This window comes from Hylobates moloch, unplaced genomic scaffold (assembly GCF_009828535.3).
Source record: "Hylobates moloch isolate HMO894 unplaced genomic scaffold, HMol_V3 SCAFFOLD_4, whole genome shotgun sequence".
Classification (NCBI taxonomy): Eukaryota; Metazoa; Chordata; class Mammalia; order Primates; family Hylobatidae; genus Hylobates; species Hylobates moloch.
Genome location: NW_026652279.1, coordinates 21,802,971 through 21,823,988, shown reverse-complemented (window position 1 = coordinate 21,823,988; position 21,018 = coordinate 21,802,971). Strand labels below are relative to the sequence as shown.

Sequence of the window (21,018 nt, the reverse complement as noted above, 5' to 3'; positions counted from 1 at the left end):
CATGAAGCTAATTACACCACAAAGCGTACCTCCTCCCCCGGGCTTGCTGGGTCCTCCTGGTGACAGTGGGCCATTGCCAAAGCTGGTAAGGCTCTCTCTTCTTCCCGAAGGTCTGATGTTTCCATAGTAACGGTTGACCAGAATTTGCCTGAGCGCCTCACCCTTAATTCAAACAGGATAATAAAATCAGGTTCTGCATTTAATGCATAACTGAGTGACGAATATTCAAAACACACAGGGGTACTCAGTTATAATTGGCCCAGTTTCGCTTGCCGAAAAAATAAATTATTAATAGAAGCATTTAAAAACTCTGAAGTTAACTTCAATATTTTCTCAGAAAACCAGATGTTTTTTAAAAAATGGTAGCGATCTAAAATATTGACTGAAGTACCCTCTCACACAATGATAAGACAGAATAGTAATTTTGAAGGACAACTAACAACAACAAACAAAAATCCCTTTGGGGTAAGTTGATAAAATTAAGACAAATTGAAAATGCTTACAGGCCAGCTTCCACATAGCAATATAAAAATGTTATTTCAAGCACAAGGTTTATTCCCAAGATCCGAAAAAATATTAAGATATCAGAGTAATACAGTAAGATAATACAATAAGCCAAGAGTAAGCCTTTCTTACAAAAATAGTCAACAGGCCAAATGGTTAAAAAAAAAAAAGACAAACAAAAACGACAACAAAAACCTCATAATGCTATAGGAAATAAATTAGTGGCATGAGTGGCAGATATCAAATATATAAAAAAAAAACCAACATAGATAAAATGGCATTTTGTCTGGAATCTTCTTTAAAACAATACAGGAGAGAAGGGGAAGCAGTGAGAGATATAAGTGAGACAAGAGTGGGCATGAGTTGACAGTTGCTGTTGAAGCGGAGTTATGAATGAGGGGTTTCAAAACCTTTCTGACTCCTTTCATATACATTTCAACCTTTCTGTAATAAAATTGTTTAAAAATATAAATATCAAAGAGTCCTGAACAGGGATATAGTAACTCTTTATTATTACTCTAACCAAAAAACCTCCGCTGTTCAGTAATACTGGGGGACACTGGCAGGCCAGTAACCAGAGGCAGCACGCATTCTGCATTCTCAGCTCTACACTTTCAGCTGCGCTCCTAAGGGGCCCCAAGACCACCTCCTGATCTGAAGGTTCTAAAAGTCAAAGGCTGTATAAATTTTCCCTGGACTCCTTTCCAGAATCAAAGTAGCAAGTCATGGAGTTCCTCTGGTGCATCATCCAGAGAGGTGAGGGAGAAGAAGTCTGGCCGAGAGGAAACGCGTTGAAATCTAGCAGGTCTCTAAAACAGAGACTCCAGAGTTCTTTTGAAGAGACCTGCAACTGAACCATGAGTCAGTAGAATTTAAAATGATTTGTTAATAAGCTCTGAGAATAGGTCTGGAGATTTCAAGTGAGGCATTTGCAAAACAAGATGGGAGGGAGCAGACTGAAGCGGGGACCCTGGGAAATACAAGGCACCCTGGGAGAGGTGGGGAACCAAGGAAGAAAGGAGATAGGCAGGAAACTCTTGGCTCCTGTCAATCATCAAAACCGCCGAAAGTCCCAGAAAGGGTTTATCTACTCTGTTAATTCATGCTGCTAATTAAAGATTCCAGGGACAGATTGGGATGGGATAAACAGGGGAGATGGGAGGGGACTGATTTTTAAATGAATGTGCAGAAAACAAAAAAATCCCAAATTTCCTCTCTCCATTCCACCCACAAATATGTCTCTCTTCATAGTTCGGCAAAGGAGGGTAACTTCTATCAGCTCATGAAACTCATTTCCCACTGGACCGACTGTAAATTCAAAATTCCAAGAGTGCTTCAAATGGGTAAGTCACTTGTGATATTTTAAGTATTTTTTAAATAAACTGCTCACAGGTGGGGAAGAAAGTTTCAGGGCAAGATTCTTTAATGACTTGGAAGACCCCATTCCGGAACAAAGATAAAACTTTACTGGTATTCCAGTCTCAGGCACCGGTGTGAACACATCAGCGCTCTCTGAAGAAGTCACTGGGAACACAGTGATTTAAAAGGCTGACTTCATAAGAGAAGCACAAGTTTGAAAGCTACATTCGAGAAAGCCTACAAAGAAAGAATTGAGGGAAAGAAAAGGTTGTCTCCATGTTGAATATGATAGATTAAATATGATTTCCCTTTTTAAATATTATAATGCATCTATTTGATTTTCTTTCAATATGACACAGACTTTGAGTTCCAGCAACAGGAGTGATTGGCAGTTGATGATCCTGAGTCTCTAACTGGATCCCCTTTGGCACTGTGAGAACATTGAGCGCTAGATGGCTGGGCTGAGACCCGTAAGCTGCAGCCAGGGAAGACAGCCAACGTAGCCATCACAACAGGAATCTGAAAGAGCATAGGGTTGAGTGGTCAAGTCAAAGGCAGTATGGTTGTGACCAGTCAATAAACACACATCTCTTAAGGAGGTCTCAACTGGAGCCTGTGCACCACAATTCCACTTGGAGCTAGTGACTTGCTTATATTTTCAATTTCTGGTGGTGGCTTTTTTGCCCCCTCCTCGTGGTTTTGAGGGTGAACAGCAAGACCCTGGTCAGTCTGCAGTCAAGCAAGCAGGAGGTAATGAAAGGAGCACGTGGACGCCAGGAACAGGAACTCCACATTTATGCAGCCTGGATGCCAAACTCAAGTTACAAAGGGATCTCACATTACCATTTTGTCTCTCCTTCAACAGAAAAACCCTAGCAGTTACCATGGCAACTGATGCATCAACTGGTACATTTTCCCCCATAAGAGAATATCATGAAATGTGCTCATTCTGGGGAAAAACACACACACACACACACACACATTCCACCCCACAAACTTTTTTTTTGCTTTTAATTATAAGGTTTTTGGCACATATTCATCTCACCTTCTCTATACACACACACACACAATTAAACTGCAAGGAAGAAAAACCAGAGAGCAAGGTTTTTAAAAGATGAGATTCATTCCTTTTTTGAAAGAATAAAGACTGAGAATTATAGGTAAGAGGGGCTAGAAAAGGAAAATGGATAAGAATTATTAAAAGTTACGCAAATCCCTAATGTGAAAACTTGGGTTCAAGGAAAATTCTGTTTTTCTGAGCCAGTGGTTTAATTTAAGAAAAATTAAAATCTGCAGAGAAAAGCCTTCCTAATCATCTTGATATAAATTACTCAACAGCACTAAGCTGTTCACAATGTACCAGGCTGAGAAATCTGATTGCAGAGAAGGAAAAAAAAAATGACTTCTCAAATAACGTCACTTCTTCAGCTTTAACATTTGGCTGTGCAACCCTTTTTAAAAATAATACCAGCTTTTTTCCAGCAGTTTACACCTACAGTATGCAAACAAATATCAGATGTTTGTCTCAGTCAGAAATTCCCACACATTATTACCTAAGACTGAGAAAAGAAAAAGTCATTTGTAATAAGTGTCACATTAAAACAATGAAAATTGGTAGATTAGTGATGTGGAGTAATGAAACCAAGCTCCTACCTGGTCACTCTACCAACATGACTTCCACTGATATGAATTGACTAAATAAGCGAATGAACTGCGTGGGAAGAGAGCCAGTGTTGAACAAGGCACTAAGGAGTTAACATTCACACACAAAGGAGAGAGAGAACTGACCTTTCGGTTTCCCAGGTTCCAGCCACTTAAAAATCATGTGCTTCAGGCAAGATCACCCTCTCATGTGAGCTGTGAGCCTCTCACACCTTAGTCAGCATGAGGGTAGTGCCCGGATTTTAAAATACATTCCTTCTCCTCTTGTTGTCTACAAAATCACCTCAATGTTTCAATCCACAAGGTATCTACAAGTTAATATCCCTTATCGTATTCCAGCCACTGTGCTACGTGCTTCATGTGCACAGCTCAGTGTCCTAAGGTATAGGGACCATTGTCACCCCCATTTTACAGCAGAAGAAACTGAGGCACAGGGAGGTTAACTTGCTCAAAATCACACAGCTAGTACGTGGCAAAAGAAAACCCCAAAACTTGAACCTGTTTCTAATTACAAAGTTCACCAGCATAGGCAGCATTCAATACCAAGTCCTCTGAGAGCTTAGGACATGAGGGACAGCTATGTGCCTTTACTAGCTACTCCCAGGACCTAGGACAATTCTAAAGGGCAGGCAAGGATGGAAAATATAAGAATGCAAGGTGCCTTGGGCCATGAAATGCAGGAGATACAGGAAGCTGGCGAAGAAGGGCTATAGCATCACTTCCTGAATTCGGATGAAATGCCAACTTCCTGGAGCTATTCTCTGGTCCTAGTCTGAGAAATCACAAAGTTGATGTCTCTATCAGAGCAAGAAAACAAAAGGCATTTGGGATGCAGTGGGACTGGGCAGGGGCCTGGGGGTGTGAGCAGAGTACAGGTGCATCTGGCTACCCATTTATCTCAGGCATCAATTCTCCAAGACAGGGGGCAGGTGGTGATGGTTAATGGTTACCAAAAAAATAGTTACAAAAAATGAACAAGACCTGCTATTTCATAGCACAGTAGGGTGACTATAGTCAACAACAACGTAATTGTACATTTTAAAGTAACTTAAAGAGTGTAACTGGATTGTTTGCAACTCAAAGGATAAATGCTTGAGGGGATGGATACCCCATTCTCCATTATGTGTGTATTTCATATTGTGTGCCTGTGTCAAAACATCTCATGTATCCCATAAATACATACACCTACTATGTACCCACAAAAATAAAAGAAAAATTCTCCTAGACACCGATGACCATAGTTCCAAGACAGCCTTCATAATGACAGGTCATTTTTGAACTCCATGACCTTAGACAAGATGGTGAACATCCCAGATTCTCAAGGTCCTACTTGTGAAATGAGGATGAAGCCTGTGTCACCAGGACATCTGGTTATCTTCCCAAAAATGGGCAACATGAAAATCACTGCTGTCAGCATGCTCATGGATATATACAATCTTCTAGAAATGGTTTGGCAAGGCACAATCAGCACCTTAAGAACATATCTACCCCTTGGCCAAGGAATTCCTGTTCCAGGAATTTATTCAAAGATGCACACTTTCATTCATTTCTTCATCGAAGGAAAAAAGTGATGAACCACCTGTTAATTTGGGGAACTTCAGGCAGCTGCTAACTTTCAAAGGTTTTCAAAACAAATGCTCAGATACAGTATTAAATGACAAAACAGGGTACAAAAGTTGTATACCTAGAATAATCCCAATGACAATGCAAATGTGCCTGTGTCTGTTGGCACATGTGCTCATGTGTATAAAAAAAATGGGTAGAAGGAAATATTAAAACATTAATGGGGCTGGGCATGGTGGTACACGCCTGTAATCCCAGCACTTGGGGAGGCCAAGGCAAGAGGATTGCTTGAGCCCAAGAGTTTGAGACCTGCCTGGGAAACATAGCAAGACTCTGTCTCTACAAAAATAAAAAATAAAAGAAAACTAGCCGGGCGTGGTGCCTGTGGTCCCAGCTACTCGGGAAGCTGAGGCAGGAGGATCTCTTGAGCCCAGGAGGTTGAGGCTGCAGTGAGCTGAGATCGCACCACTACATTCCAGCCTGAGCAACAGAGTGATATCAGTCTCTAAAAAACCACCCCAAATAACAAACAAAAACATTAGTGTCTCTTGTGGCTAGGTAATGTAATTATGAACTTGTTTCCATTTTTTTAAATTATAAATTATAATGGTCATCAGCCATTACAGTTTTTCTTCTTTTTTTTTTTTTTTTTTTTTGATTTCACCTAAATAGAAAGCCAGCACAGAAAAGAAAAAAGGACATGAAAAACTTACTTGGTCATTATTTGGAGGCCAGCTGGTTACAATGCTCTGATCAGGTAGACAATGGGCAGAACCACTATTTAGTTTCATGTATATACATGGCTGTGATTGCTCTTGAGTCAATTAATGCTTTAACAATATCAACAACAAAAGCTGTCTCTCAATCACAGTGTGTGGCTGACGGAGGTGTTACGGTCATTGATCATTAGCTCCCAATACCCAAGACTCAAGACTACGTACCCTTTTATGGTCTTCCAGCTGCCGCAGGGGTGGACTTGGTTCAAGCTCCTGCTAGGCATGCAGAAATTCCATTTTAATACAACACTAAGGAGACACTACCATCTGCAGCATCAGTCACATATAAAATACATTGAGAGTTGATATATAGACAAGAGTTAGTTACACAAAAGGAGAGTAGGTCTGAATTTTTGTTTTTCCCCTGAATATCCATGCTTGATTACTTTAGATGCTGCTTAACGACTGTCCCATACCCCCAACCCTAGTGCACTGTTTAAAATGGGCAGACACATGACTTTTTGGCCAACATAATTTATTGCAAAGATCGTGAAAAAGAAGTTCTATATTATATGCTGTGACCTGCAAGACTCAATCGGGCAGGTCCTTATGATTCATACATGCATCATTGCACAGCACATGCATAAGGACATCAAGACACACGCCTCTGAGCAGACACAGACATGGGACCACGGCTCTCCCCGCCCCACAAGTACACAAGTCTTGTAACAAAACTGTTAACAGAATGAGGAACTCCGATTAGGATATTAAACACTGATCATTAGAAAACAAAGACACTGCAACTTAGCTATTCAATCATTTGTTCATGTTTCATTTTTAAGTCTTCTTTCAAATAAAGTACACTTCATTCTAGCTTGAACTACTGTGATTTTGGAATAGTTTCTGAAATTAAATTTTGATACTTGGAAATATGTCTCCCCAAAAAGCTTCTCTATGATCTTACAGACCTTAGTAAATGTTAGTCCCTAATTTAGTGAGTTTAGTTAGCAGCAAGAAGGATAGATTTTTTTTTTAATTGCATCGTGGGCTGGGCGCAGAGCCTCATGCCTGTAATCCCAGCACTTTCAGAGGCTGAGGCGGGCAGATCACCTGAGGTCAGGAGTTTGAGACCAGGCTGGCCAACATGGCGAAACCCCATCTCTATTAAAAATACAAAAATTCGCTGAACGTTGTTGCACATGCCTGCAATCCCAGCTACTCGGGAGGCTGAGGCAGGAGAATCACTTGAACCCAGGAGGCAGAGGTTGCAGTGAGCCAAGGTTGTGCCACTGCACTCCAGCCTGGGTGACAGCAAGACTTTGTCTCAAAAAATAAAAATATTTTAAAAAGTGCATTGTAAAATTACAAGTTTATTAGCAGCATTTTCTACAATTATAAATATTCTTTATTATTGATTTATAATAACTTCAAAAGTGCATCATCTCTGCACAGGACCTAAAGTCAGTTTTGTATAACAGCAGAAAAGTCTTAACATCCTCACATATCTCAGTTAAATGTCTCACGATTAAGATGGTTCTGAGTGAGAACTTTCAAAGAACCATGTCCAGGCACCTGGAGGACGCTCAGTTCGGATCCAGCTCCTCAGAATTTCGTTTCTACACTGAGAGCCACATCCACGTCAGCAATGATCTGTTCCCAGCCAGCCTAGAGACCTCCCTCCTACATCTACACCGGGACAGACTTTTTGTTACAACAGTTCAGACACCCAACCAGGACAACTGAGAGGCACCCATATTTGCTGGCACTGGCACTACAAATATAGGCGGGCAACACACCTCGGTGGCGTTCTCAGAATCCGGAGCTGGAGGAAGCTAATTGGGAGTAAAACGAAGTACGTTAGTCATGGCACTTGCATCTCGTGGGCCACAGAGAAGTCCAGAGACCAACACTCAAGGACAAAACACAGGAGGAAGGATCAGAGATGAGGCAACCCTGCTGGATCACCTGCCAAAGTGGGCTTCAGCAATCAAGGTTACCAGATACCTTCGAATCAAACTGAATGTGGTTGTGCTGGAGGAGACAATTGACCTGCGATGGGGGAACACATTTAAGATAAGAAAGAAACAAAAAAGTCTACCACTAACCAAGAAGGAATGATGCTTTAAAACAAAGCAAGTGACAGGAAAAACCACAGCACATCCGTGTCTCAGTCCACGGAGACAGAGAAAGCAATAGTATGCGTGTCCACGGAGGCTCTCAGTGGAGCAGGGGTAGTGATGAAAGCAGGGGCCCAAGGCTTGGGAAAGTTCCACATGCCACATGTCTCCTGTGGGTTTAGGCTTTCTCCCACGTCTCTCCATTCTCCACATCCTGTCCTACAGCACAGAAGAAGACCTAGGCTCCAGCTTGGGCTCAGGGGATGCAGTCTCCCTGCTCCAGTGTCTCTGGGAGAAACAAGCTTTCCTGCACTCAGGGTTACTTTGGAGATGAGTTTCCCACCCCAGGCGTTTCCCTTGGGGGCTTCATGGTCTGAGTTTCCTGGCCCCATCCCAGCCATGCCACACAGACACCACACTCCCCTTTGATTTAATAATTTCCAGCTCATGGATGAGCAACAAAAGGATGCCTCAAAAGGACATGCAGGTGAGGGGGAAGGGGTGAGAGGGCATGCAGGGGCTACACAGAGGTGCGCCTGGAGAAAAGTCCACCGCTCTGTCTGCAGACAGTGCCGTGAACATGCCCTCCAAAAGGACATGTGCCTGGAGAAGAGATGTCAGATGGAACTGCCAGACTCCACCTGGGCATCTCGGGACCAAAGTCACACACCAGCGGTGTGACTAGTGTGAGGTGTAGTCTGAGGCCACGAGACGAACCCGAGGCTCATGCTGCAACTGTGTGACCTTGGCATCTAACAGAGCTCCAGCACACTCATCTCAGGGCCAGAAGGTGGCTGTCGGGTGGCGGGCCAGGGCTGGTGTTGAAAGCATGAGAGGAGTGACACTATGAAATCTGGTGGTGTCTTCGTCCAGCTCAACATTACCCTTTTGATAGTTTGATCCCCAAGAGGGAAGAAAGCCTCTTAATATAGGGCTGCTATGTTATGTAATCTAATGATTTCTGTCTTTTGTCTATTTCCCAATAAAGAAAATGAAAGAAAGATCCAGGGGATTAAACTACTTCGGCAAAGACGACAAGCGTTGCTCACTCAATTCTGGACAGACGACCTTTCATGCATGAGTCCAACTCCACTAATCTCAGGGAGAAAACTTCCCTCCGAAGCATGCAGCCTCTTGCTCCGGGTGGGGAGGGACAGTGCTGGTGGTAGGAAGGACATGAGTGGGGAAGGAAAGTAAAAGCAGAGCACAGGTAAAGGTATTTTCAAAATAATAGAAAGATTACAATCCAAGAATGCATTTTTAACTCTACCCTTACATTCTGTATGATAAAGAATTAAAACTGTGTAAACATTTTTGCTATCTTCCCTTAGTACAAAAAGAACATATGAGAAAAAGCAGAATTAAAGCAATTTCCCATGCGCTTTAGAGCAGACAGAGATATAGACAGAAGTATTATATTCTACTATTTGCATGGGCAACCCTCCCACTGCAGCATCCTTTATACTGATCCAGTGTGATCAGAACAAAAGGATTATAGGCATGGATTCACCATAGGAACGCACAGAGCTACCCTCTTACCCCTTTGCCAATCAAAACAAAAGCAAAAGAAAATAAAGATGGAACTAGTGTGTCGTTTATTTGAATTCTCTCGCCTGTGCTCTCTTTGTCCAGAGAAGCATCTTGAATTCTTTCAGAACAGAAACAGGTAGTATATATCTATTTCTTAATCATTCGGCAGGGATTATGTTTTATGATTGCACTGATACTCTATTTCCTCTGTTAAACTGCTGTCATGCTTGCTCTAAAATTAGTTTAATTAATTCTTAAAACAAAAATTAAATTTAAATTAGTAACTGTCTTTTCCCTTGAAAATTTTACGAAGCCGTTTGAGAAAACAGAGGATGCTTTGCAGCTTCAAGAATCATGTCTAACCAGAAAAACACTTCTAAATGTGATCCCTTCATGGAATAGATCGGAAAACCCCAGAGCACTGCATGAGCATCCTGTGACTATGGCTCATCCAGGGTTTAGCTCTGGCTCTCTGTGTGGCCCTGAGCCAGTCATTGAACCTCTCTGGGCATCCACTTCCTGACCTATTCAAGGAGGACAAAGCAAATATTCTTTTTTTGTGTGTTTGTTTTTGAGATGGAGTCTTGCTCTGTCTTCCAGGCTGAAGTGCAGTGGCATGATCTCGGCTCACTGCAACCTCCGCTTCCAGGGTTCAAGTGATTTTCCTGCCTCAGCCTCCTGAGTAGCTGGGACTACAGGCATGCATCACCACACCCAGCCAATTTTGTATTTTTAGTAGAGACATGGTTTCACCATGTGGGCCCGGCTGATCTCGAACTCCTGACCTCAAGTGATCCGCCTGCCTCGGGCTCCCAAAGTGCTGGGATTACAGGTGTGAGTCACCGCGCATGGCTGCAAATATTCTTTAGGATTCCTTCTAGCTAAAATACTAATTAATCCTTGGTTTATTTTCAGTAAACTTCATTTCACAATATCTAGCTGGCAAGTTCCCTAAATAATCCAACCCGCTGGGACACAAAACATTTCCAGGCATGGAAGGGGCCAGGCCATACATGGTATCTAAGTTGGTAAAACCACCCATAGCCTATACTAGCACTTTCTTCTACGAGGATGTTGCTATGTTTCCTTGAGGATAAGGTTATTTTATAGCAATAAGCTGTAATTTCAATAAATATAAGCATATTAATAGGATATGTATGTTCAAATAAGATCTGTATAAATACAATGTATAATACCCCAAGGAAAAGATGTTTAGTAAATGAATAAATGGAATTATATTTTTATTGTCACTTTTTTTTTTACATGAAAGGTGAAGCCCTCATTGAACATGTGTTCAGGGGGAATATTTTGAGGGCATGGGCTCTCTGAAATTCCCACGTTCTGTATTCCTGCTTAGTCCCAGGACCAGTCACTACGTTCAGGCGCTGACAACTCCAGTCAAGGCCAATCTCACACACCGGCAGGTGATTCATAGTGATCTGATGTGGTCTGGTTTTGAGCTTAGAAACCAACTAGTGCCCCCTACTGCCTCTTCATATTTACTCTGCAATCTTGTCTTCCCGGTGTTTTTAGACGAGGTGAGCAAAACCTAACTTAATAGAAAAATGACTCCCAACGAATGGCTTTGAAATAGAAATTCAAATTGCATCTCAAGTCACTGAATCTTAAGTGTCCTTCCTGGATGAGGCCACGAATCAGGCCCTCACTGTGGTACTTTGGGTAGTAACTGAATATATGCATGTATGACACTGATCTACTCACTTGCAACACCTCATGTACCTAGCATTTTATCAAGGAACGAATTTCTACTACAAATGAAGGAAATTATACTTTATCATTCTTAAATGAAAAGGAGCACACAGACTTCCTAAGTGACTATTTCTGGTGTTTGCACAACAGCACCCACGCACATACATACATCCGCTTCATGTGTGCCTATCACAGACCAGCACAGATCCCGGCCTGCAAATACCCTTTGTTTTCTACTGCCCTCAGCAGGAATCCCCTTCCTACCCTGGGGCTTCTAGAATTTTCCTTTGAAATGGGATGTCTCTTTCTATGACTAACCTGATAGAAACCGAACGCAATTCAGAAAATATAACTGTATCATAGATCTAGTTATCAGCAAATCAAAGACAATTTGTATCTCCAGCCCCTCGAATCAGTCTTCAGAGTTCCTTTCCACTCACTCATAACCTCAGAGGAGACCAACAAACAGTGAACGGGCTTGCAAATGTTTGCTGGGCCCGGTCCTGCATCAGACTCTGAAAACCCACACTAAGAAAACAGAAAGCTTTAAAGAAAATTGAGCTAAAATAGAAGTTATCTAGCATTTCAGTAGAACAACTTTAAATCTTCCTATCTGCTGAGACAACTATCTTTGCTAACTATTGGTTTTTAGAAACAGAACTAAGCAAAATTATTTAGCTCCAAGAATGTGGTTTCACCTACACTTTATAGGACAAGCTCATCAGAACTCAATAGCAAAGTTCATTTTTTAAAAACACATTCTGACATGACCAAATTATACAACTTCAGTCATTACGGAATAATCTCAGTGATACACACACACACACACACACACACACACACACACACACATATATATATATCCCTCCACTGACTCTGCAATAGCTTCTGTATGTTCTGAGTTGAGTTTTCTCTGTGGTTGCCAGTGTCTAACAGTAAACAGCCCCACTGCATTTATTGGCAATTACTGCTGAAGGTCACACATCAGCAGTGAGCCTAAATTCCAGGAAAAAAAAGCAGCTCTTATGTAACTGCTGCCTGAACACTGGCAGGTACCCAACCCAGCAGTTCACAGCAATGTAAAAAAGTAGGACACCTCCACCCTGGGTTGGGCGTCATGAGAACGCCCCCTGAAGGTGAAATTTAATCACTCTGTGTTTCTCCTGTTCCCCCCCAACACCCGCCCCCCCCGAATTTTACAATGGCATCTTTTGCCCGCGGAAGCAGCTCAAGTAGGAGAAGTCGAGGAGTTAACATACGCAGGCTGCAGCCGCCCTGAGTAATTGGAATGTGAATTTAGCTTTTTTGTTGCAATGCAGGAGGGCAAAGTTGCTAGCTGGCACCAATGGCTCCAGAGATTCCACAGTTCCAAGGAGGCAGTGATTCAGTAGGAAGCACATCTCAAATATGTAGAAACAGACACATCCACTGAACTACAGTACCTGCTTCCTAAACACACCACTCCTTTCTACAGACACATCTATGAAAACTAGGTGGACTACTGTTCCCGAGTACACCACCTTGGGAGTACTTCGCCAGAACCATCCGTTTGATTAGTGCAGGACTTTAAAGCATAGAAAAGTAATTCACATGATTACCTGTTGGGGCCACTCACCTGTCGTCACCTGATCTCCTAAGCTGCTACCTGGCCTCCCTGCTTAGGTAGAAGTCCCCGGATTCCATGAGCTTCTCCTTTCTAATATGTCTCACAGTTGAGAGCTGTCATCTTGCATGAATCTGTATTATTGTCCCTTTGCCCCACAAAACTGTAATCTACAGAATGGCAGACACTGTGCCCATTTGGGGCACCACTGTATCCAAATCCCCCTGGATGTAACAGGCACTCAAATATTAGTCATATAAATGAATGTCTTTAGCACCAGCTGTTAACTGTTTCAAGCCAAAAATGGCTAGAGGAGGGAACTTTCTGGGGTGATGGAAACATTCTGTGCCTTGATTTAGGTGGTGGCTACACAAGTGTACACATGTGTAACAATTCACCCAGCTCTGAGCGGAAGGTACAACAACACAAGGAGTTTCCCTCTCTGCTCCACCCCATCTGTCCCCCCCACCCCAGTCCCAAGGGATTAAGAAAAATCAGGGGGTAAGGATGGAGACTCTGCCTCTTTGTTTGCCAAAAAACAAACAACCCCTCCTCTTCCTGGTTTCAAACAAAATTTTATTCTAGAAGGCAGCGAGGAAGACCCCATACCATGCACTTTTCTTGCAGGAAATCTACACCTCTGTCCTCGTTTCACCCTGTTTTCTCAGAGCACTGACAGGGCCTCAGTAGGCGTTGTACTTTTTTTCAAGCCATTAATTGCACATCAAGTGGCCTCTATGATCAAAGCGTGGTGTCCCTTCCTCAGTGGGCCCCTGGGCAGGCCCTACACAGACTTGGGGCAATTCCCCACCACACTTAGACTTTGGAACATGGGTGTGCAGTTCAGATGTGAGGCCCTGCCCTAATCCTGGGCCGGCATGAATTCTCATTAAGCTTCTGCAGAACTCCAGCTGTGGGCTGCAGGCTTCTGGGAGTACACACCGGCAAAAATGGCTTGGTGGGGGAGAAACCACAGGAGCTGTGGTAGCTTCCAGAACAGCATCAATTATAAAGGCCAAGGAGGCATCTCCGCTGAGAGGGCCAGATCCACCAGCCTGAGGGGCTGAAGACAGGGCGTCGGTGTCCCGGCGCTGACAGTTGCCAGGGGAACAACGCAGAGGGGGATCCACAGTTGCTTCTTCAGGGAATTTTCAAAGAATCTGAGGGGCTGCCAGAACATTCCTCTTTCATAAACAGACAGTATTCTATTTCCTAGAGTATAATTATAAACACACCTGCTCCAACTGTGGAATCTTTCCATAAGTGAGCAATAAACTCCCAGCCAGGAGACCCAAGTTCTATCTTGAGCAAGCAAACACATCAACTGATTACTATGGTGCAAAATAGTGTATTAATAACACCACAGACTCTGATTAGGGAAGGTTTTCCTTTCCCGACTTAATTTGTACTTAAGCAAATAGAAACTCAACCTCAATATTTCAGAGGAAAAATTTAAATCAGTGAGGCATTTCCAACTCTATGTAGAAATAAGAGTCTTAAATGGTGTCAACATCAAATTCAGCATAGAAGAGATTTTTCTGGCATACAAATAATCCGGAAGAAGGAAGGCTAAACAGGAAACGGCAAAATTCCCTGCAGTTACAGCAGTTAATTAAGTTGGTGCACTCCCTTTTCTTTTTCTCACCTTCTAGTCTTCCCAGAAGGCATGGCCCTCTCACCTGCTCCTGCCTAATTAATATAAGGAAAAATCTGTGCTTATGGAATTGACTGTGGTAGAACAGTAAGCACATCGGGAAAGCCAGCCAGGTGTTTGTCCTGATGTATCCACTGTCTAGCTGTGTGAGCTAGGACCAGTCACTTAGCCTCTCCGAGCTCCATTCCTGAGGCAACTGTGCCAAATTCAACATAAGCACTCATGCTGCTTTCTGTTTCAAGCTTGTAATTCAAACCCTCCTTAGGGATATCTGAACCATTCCTTAGTATTCCTGAAATTACGGTGTATTAATTAGAGTGGATACTAGAGTAGACAGCATGTTCTATTTGGTAGCTCTATCTCATCTAAAGGCATTAGCTGGTCTACTAAAAGAAGAAACAGAGATCTGAAGTAGATCAGAGAAGTGACTTTTAAAAGACAAATTAAGTTTTAGTCCAGTTTTCTTGATTTGCCAACCAATTAAACCGTCTCAATTATGTACATGAATTCCCCAAATTAAATTTTTCTAGTAGCATTTACCTAGCATGTGTCACAACCTAAAAATACAGCAAGAAATATTGAAAAAATGCACAAAACAGAAAACGTTCAAGAGGCCCCCAGATCCCAAACAAAATGATCACTAGTCAGTCTCCAGGGTAATTCTGGGTAAGAGAAACTAGCTTGATATATAAGCACAGAAGCCACTGGATGATACTCAATTTCTGGATCTATACATAGTTTTCCTAGAAGAGAAGCCATGGATACAGTACATTTCTAACCTTGCCGGTGAGCCAGTGGACGGAAAGTCTCAACTAGCACGTAGGAATTCACGCTGCACTTAAAAAAAAAAAGTTTTATATGAACTCTCACACTCAATACTTTTCAATACGTAGACCAAGAGAGTAATGAGTTTTCCTTTTTTACTACTTTCAAATTATACCAATGCTGTTGTATCTTTTTGCATTAGATGCTTTACTCACAGATAAAGCAGTTCTTTAGGCCAATTTCAAAACTGACTTTCAGAGATAGGTTAATGGCCAGCGTCAACCACAAATTCAGTTGAGATTTTAGACAGTGAACAATTAAAATCTTATTGCAGTTTAGAAAGTCTTTATCTAGACTCAGATGAGATCTCCAAGGACTAATGGCAAACAAACTCATGGGAAATGCTAACACAGACACAACAGACTCCACTCACTCCCAGGGGGCACACCACACAAAGCCAGATACTCAACGCTGTGAGACTAGAGGAAGGATCACAGGGCCAACTGGGAAGGTGTCACAGAAACACCACCATGAGACATGAAAAACAAAAAACAACAAAATTAGGACCTCAGCATTATCCAATTCATCAATGGAAATTAGCTGGAAAAGAAAAAAGGGGAGAGAGAAAGAAGGAAATGTTAGGAAAGGAAATAGAAGCCAGCCAAGTTTACAGACTTTACTCTTACTGCTGACACTTTCTCCTTAAAGCCTTGCTAGATGGGGTAACCATCCTAAGAGTCTTGGGCACTTAGGACACGGCCAGAGCTCACAGTGACATCTGCTCAGGACCAAAACGGACACGATGCTGCCACGCTTTATTCACATGTCAGACATCAGACCTCGCAGGTCACTTAACCACATGTGCAGACAGCCCTGCGTTTGCTTGTGGACATTAAAACTTGAACCGAGCTGGGAGCAAGGGCAAATTCCCCAATGTTTTTTTCCGAAGAGGGTGGGAAAGAGTAGAGTGAAAGACTAGAGTAGAATTAGCCCAGTTTAGAAGAAAATTCTTTCCTTAGCTTCATCTTATGACTCGGTGGGGGTCAGAAGCTCAAACAGTACCAGCTGTAACTTCAGCAGCTAATAAGACCAGCATATCCCCAGCCCAGTCCTGTGGATGATTAAAGGAAACTATACTCCCTCTACAATGATTAGTGCCAACTCGAGTGATTATTAGTGACATGGGATTTATCAGCATCGTGTCCAAGAAAAACAAAAGCACAAGAGAAGTATCACAATTATGCTTGCTTAAGGATAGATGGATGATCCTCAACTGATTTTTTAATTAGGCTTTGTTAAAATTTAGTATATTTTGCAAATTTAAGTTGCTGTCAGAAACTCTAGTAGCTGGAAATGTTAATACTTTACTCACCTGGAGCAAAGACACTTTGGTAATTAACAGGAGACTGGCAATTTGTATGAAATGAAAACCCAGGCATTACCTGAGGTCATATACTTTCTAGTACTAAAACAGCTACTACTATTCAGAAGGGAAATGGATTTTAAATACATTCTGAGATATCCTTTTACATTAATTCCTGGCCTCTGAATTTCTTTCCAAAGCTCTTTGAGTAATAACTTAAGTCAACAGCAGTTTAATAATAAAAACCTACAGTAAACAAAAGCAGTTATTAATAATACATAAAATAATTATGTTTCCTTCTCATGCAGGGTCTAGGGGCTTGAAGATTTTCTGAGTTAGAGAGTGATTCAGATTAAATTCTAGAGATATTTAGCTGTGGGAGGTTATTTTCTTTTCAACACAGACATGGTTTAAACTGTAGATTAAAAGCAGAGATTAGTAGGCATTGCACACAGAGTGTTTGTAAAGTCCTCATACAATTTTAAAGTTTATTAACTTTGAATACACAGGACTGAAAGACACTATAAACATCATGCAAAAATGTATTTCATCATTATTTTGGTGATAATTTTAATATTTATTTTATATTTAACACTCTGAGAAGTATATGCATTGGTGGTCCTTTGCATTTTAGAGATGTAAGAATTAAAGATTTTTTCTTATTCCTAAGTCGTCATGATTAAAATCTCTGGCCGTCTTCTTCAGTCAGCCCCTACCTTTCATCATATGTGATAATTTGTTGTTGTTCTGAGATGGAGTCTTGCTCTGTCACCCAGGCTGGAGTGCAGTGGTAAAATCTTGGCTCACTACAACCTCCACCTCCTGGGTTTGAGTGATTTTCCTGCCTCAGCCTCCCAAGTAGCTGGGATTATAGGAGTGTGGCACCACGTCAGGCTAACTTTTGTATTTTTAGTAGAGACGGGGTTTCTCCACGTTGGCCAGGCTGGTCTCGAACTCCTGACCTCAGGTGATCCACCTGCCTCGGCCTCCCAAAGTGCTGGGATTACAGGCATGAGCCACCGTATCCGGCCATGATAGTTCTTGAACAAGCACTTCTTGGGGACACTGGACCCAGACAAGTGAACCAACCACTTGCTACTCAATAGTCTGATTCCTCTGTGTAGGAACTGACCAAAACTGGTTTTGGATGACCTTGGGACAATCACACTTTGTAAACTCACTTGGCATCTATTGGAGAGTGTTTTCAACTGTTAAAATCAGCAATGAGCTGAAGACTAGATGTTTAAGTTTTGATACATTTAGTGCTCTCAGGGCTAATGCCCACTATTGTTTACATAATCATGTAACATAAAGGAAACTTAAAGGTTCAACCTGTAGGTGGACCTCAGAACACTCAAATGGTGTCCATCTGTTCACTGATAATGCAGTGGTGAAGAGCTAGGACTCTAGGATCAGACTGTCTGGGTTTGAATGCCAGGTTCCCTTGTAATTAACCCCGGGCAAATTCTGAAGCTCTTGGAGCCTATGCTTTCTCTTCCTTGCGTATAAAATAGTTAATGACAATAGTGGTATCTATCTCTGAGGCTGAACTGAGACAAGGCAGATGTGTTTAGTATAGTGGCTAGCACATGACAAGAGGTCGATCAATGTTATCACTGTGACTTATGACATAATCTAGGAAACTAGTGAATATCCATGACTTTTAAAAAGTGTAGGTCAGTCTTACAGTGATTCTATCATGTTTTAGTCTATTTGGTAATATGGGTGACAGTTCTTCATGGCTTTTTTTCCCCAAGGTAGGGAGACCCATACAGGCATGCCAAAGTTTTTGAACAGGATAATAAAGAATGATGTCAACTTTCTTTTTCATCTGTGATTCTGACTAAGTACTAAAGTTGAATGAGAAAGTAAAGATGGGTAAAGGTACCTACGTCTCATCATCTTTAAAGATTATCGCTTAGAAAAAGGGCAAGAAAAACCAGCCCACACATGGTGGACACCACCTCAGGGGAGGCTGGAGAGGAGACTGCACAGGGATTTGGGAAACCCAGACTCTAATCTTGATCTCATATAGACTTCACATGTGACCTCGGGCAGTCTCCCAGCTCTTAGCCCCAGCCTCCTCGTATGCACAGGGAGAGTTGGAAGAGGCCATGCCAGGGCCCCTCCAGATCTGATTCTTTGGCGGTGAAGGCTCAGGAGAGGGCAGAGAAGCAGAATAATTCTGGACATCACCAGGGAAGTGTCAGTCACGGGACAAGCTCCCTAAGAGGCCACTCATCAGAAGACAGGGATGGGAGGAGGGAAATGGCTTCCACACTCGCCGTGGTGTCGTCTTCAGCACCCGGGCCAAAGAACACCTCATTTATTATATTGATTCAAGCCAACTGGTTTGCTTGAGAAAGCTTACTTCTTTGGCTCTGACTTATTTCTGCCCTTGAAAAAGTCGGCCTGCCCTGTGCGTCATGCTTCTTTAGTCAAACGGGGCAGCCAGTAAACCATCAAAAAGCATCTTCAAAAAGCCTTAGTGAGACAGACAAAGCGAATACCAGCTACCAGGTCAGGAGACAGAAATACTTTAGTGTCCCTTGTTCTCCTTCTCTCTCTTTTGAAGTTCAATTAACAGGAATGGCTAAGTAGCATTTCTCGGCAGTCAAGCATTGGGCCAGAAGCACGACAAGTCTTGCAGGTTTGGAGGGGCTAACGTGGGTTTCTAGAGCATCTTCCTTGCTTTCATGGCATTTTCCATGATGGCCTATAGTTTGTTCACGTTCATGGATGGGAACGACAGCCCTAACCAGACTGAAAAGAAATGCCATCTCTTCTCCAAGCCTCTCTGCTTAGGTGTGACTAATTTCTTCAGCAGCTGAAAAGGATTTAAGCTAGACCCCAGGAACCTCTACAAAACTGTGATATAATTTACTCTTTCCAAGTGATCTCCTTTGAAGGGCCTCTCAACCCTATGCCCTTTCTTTCTCCACGAGCTTTATAACATGCATTATGACATTTCTCATGTGGCATCCCCTGGGGTCTGGGATGCTCTCCCAGTTGGCGCTAATGGGTAGGGGCAGGGAGCAGGGCAGCACACCTTCCACATAGCCTCAAAGACCCTGACATACTTGTCTGTCATGCAATAGAGACTCAGGACACTCCAGGACAATGCTTCTACTTTCCAGGTTATAAAAAGACAACTGCAGGGAACTGCATGTATAATCACAACTTGTAAGTCACTAGAATAGAGGCACCAAAGTTTACTTTAAATACCTCGGTTATGGAAAGAAATAGATATTCCAAATAAGAGAAAATTGTGGTCTCCAGATTTGAAAAATCAGGTTTTATGCCCATGGATGCAAAAATATTCACTCAGCTTTGGTGGATTTAACCTTTTTTTATGGAGAGCAAGTTTCTGTAATTAGATTCATATTTTATAAATATTTCTGAAAACTCACTTTAAGAGAAATGAAGATCTTGTGAAATAAATGGTTAATATTTATCTGTCTGGTAAGTGTATTCTCTGCCATCAGCCTTCCCCCGCACCCCCCGCCTTTTTTTCTTTTCTTATTTTTAAGAGCAAGACCTACTAGGTGCCTATACAGGTATGAACAGGCCATCCCAGGACTTCTCACCTTACCAGGGGTCTTCACTTCTATCATTTATATTTATAAACTCTTGTCCGGCAGGTTTTCTCTGCAAAATTCCTACTGAGTTACAGAAACCTATGTTCTAATTAGTTTCTAAAAATGTAATGGAGATTTCTAGTCATGGAACTGCTTGTTGCTTACAGATTATGCCCCACGGTATAAACTAAGAAACTACAAAATCTGTTTTCTGTTTTCTTATCCAAGGAGTCTCACTAGTAACATTGCTCTAATATTAATGACAGATAGGTTAGACAGCAACATTCCTGCAGACATTTATACTTGCGACAATCTGGTTGCCACCATCGATTTTGACAAGGCAGGCTGATTTAATTATCAAGGCTTCTTCCTAGAGCTGAAAAATGACTTACTGGGTATTTTGATAAGTCAGTGATATCAGCATATTCACCTACTCAGAAATTGTTGCTAAATGTAGCTAGCTGACCATTAGTGAACGTTATTACCTTCAAATGAAAATGAGTGAGATTTAAATTCACGCCCATCATTTGTTGCTGGGGCTGAAAGGAAAGGGAATGAGATTGTTTCTGTCCTGCTCTGCCCAACATCAGAGGTGTAAGGAATGGAGCTGGTATATCCTTGTTCACTGCATATACTAAGAACAATCAGGTCACGGGACTGTCCATTTCCCAATCTCCCTCAGAAGCGGTGACGTGTATGCCTGCCTTAATTGCAGTTAGAAGTGGAGGGGGTTTCTTGATGCACTGAAAGGATTGTGCAACATCTCATCTGAACGAGGCAAGTAAACCCACAGGTATGCTTAGCTGAAAACTTAAACTCAGAAACTCATACTTTGATACACAAGAGGCATTTGCTCCTCACTGGGAATTTAAATAGATGGAAAATCTTGTTATT

The 21,018-nt window shown here is 42.2% G+C and overlaps 1 protein-coding gene across 10 annotated transcripts in view; it reads right to left on the bottom strand.

Annotated features, from left to right (window-relative positions):
* The window catches only part of ITPR1 (inositol 1,4,5-trisphosphate receptor type 1), a 363,343-nt gene that overhangs the window by 114,625 nt on the left and 227,700 nt on the right, over positions 1-21,018 (bottom strand). For 4 of the 10 annotated variants that reach the window (XM_058437183.1, XM_058437185.1, XM_058437188.1 and 1 more), the window contains 4 exons: positions 15,751-15,783; positions 7,601-7,636; positions 6,030-6,077; positions 30-162 (listed from right to left, as the gene is read on the bottom strand). In XM_058437183.1, the coding sequence (XP_058293166.1) occupies positions 30-162; positions 6,030-6,077; positions 7,601-7,636; positions 15,751-15,783 (250 nt within the window). Of the gene's footprint in view, positions 1-29; positions 163-6,029; positions 6,081-7,600; positions 7,637-15,750; positions 15,784-21,018 lie in introns of all 10 variants that reach the window. The other 6 variants (XM_058437182.1, XM_058437184.1, XM_058437187.1 and 3 more) reach the window with 2 other exon arrangements.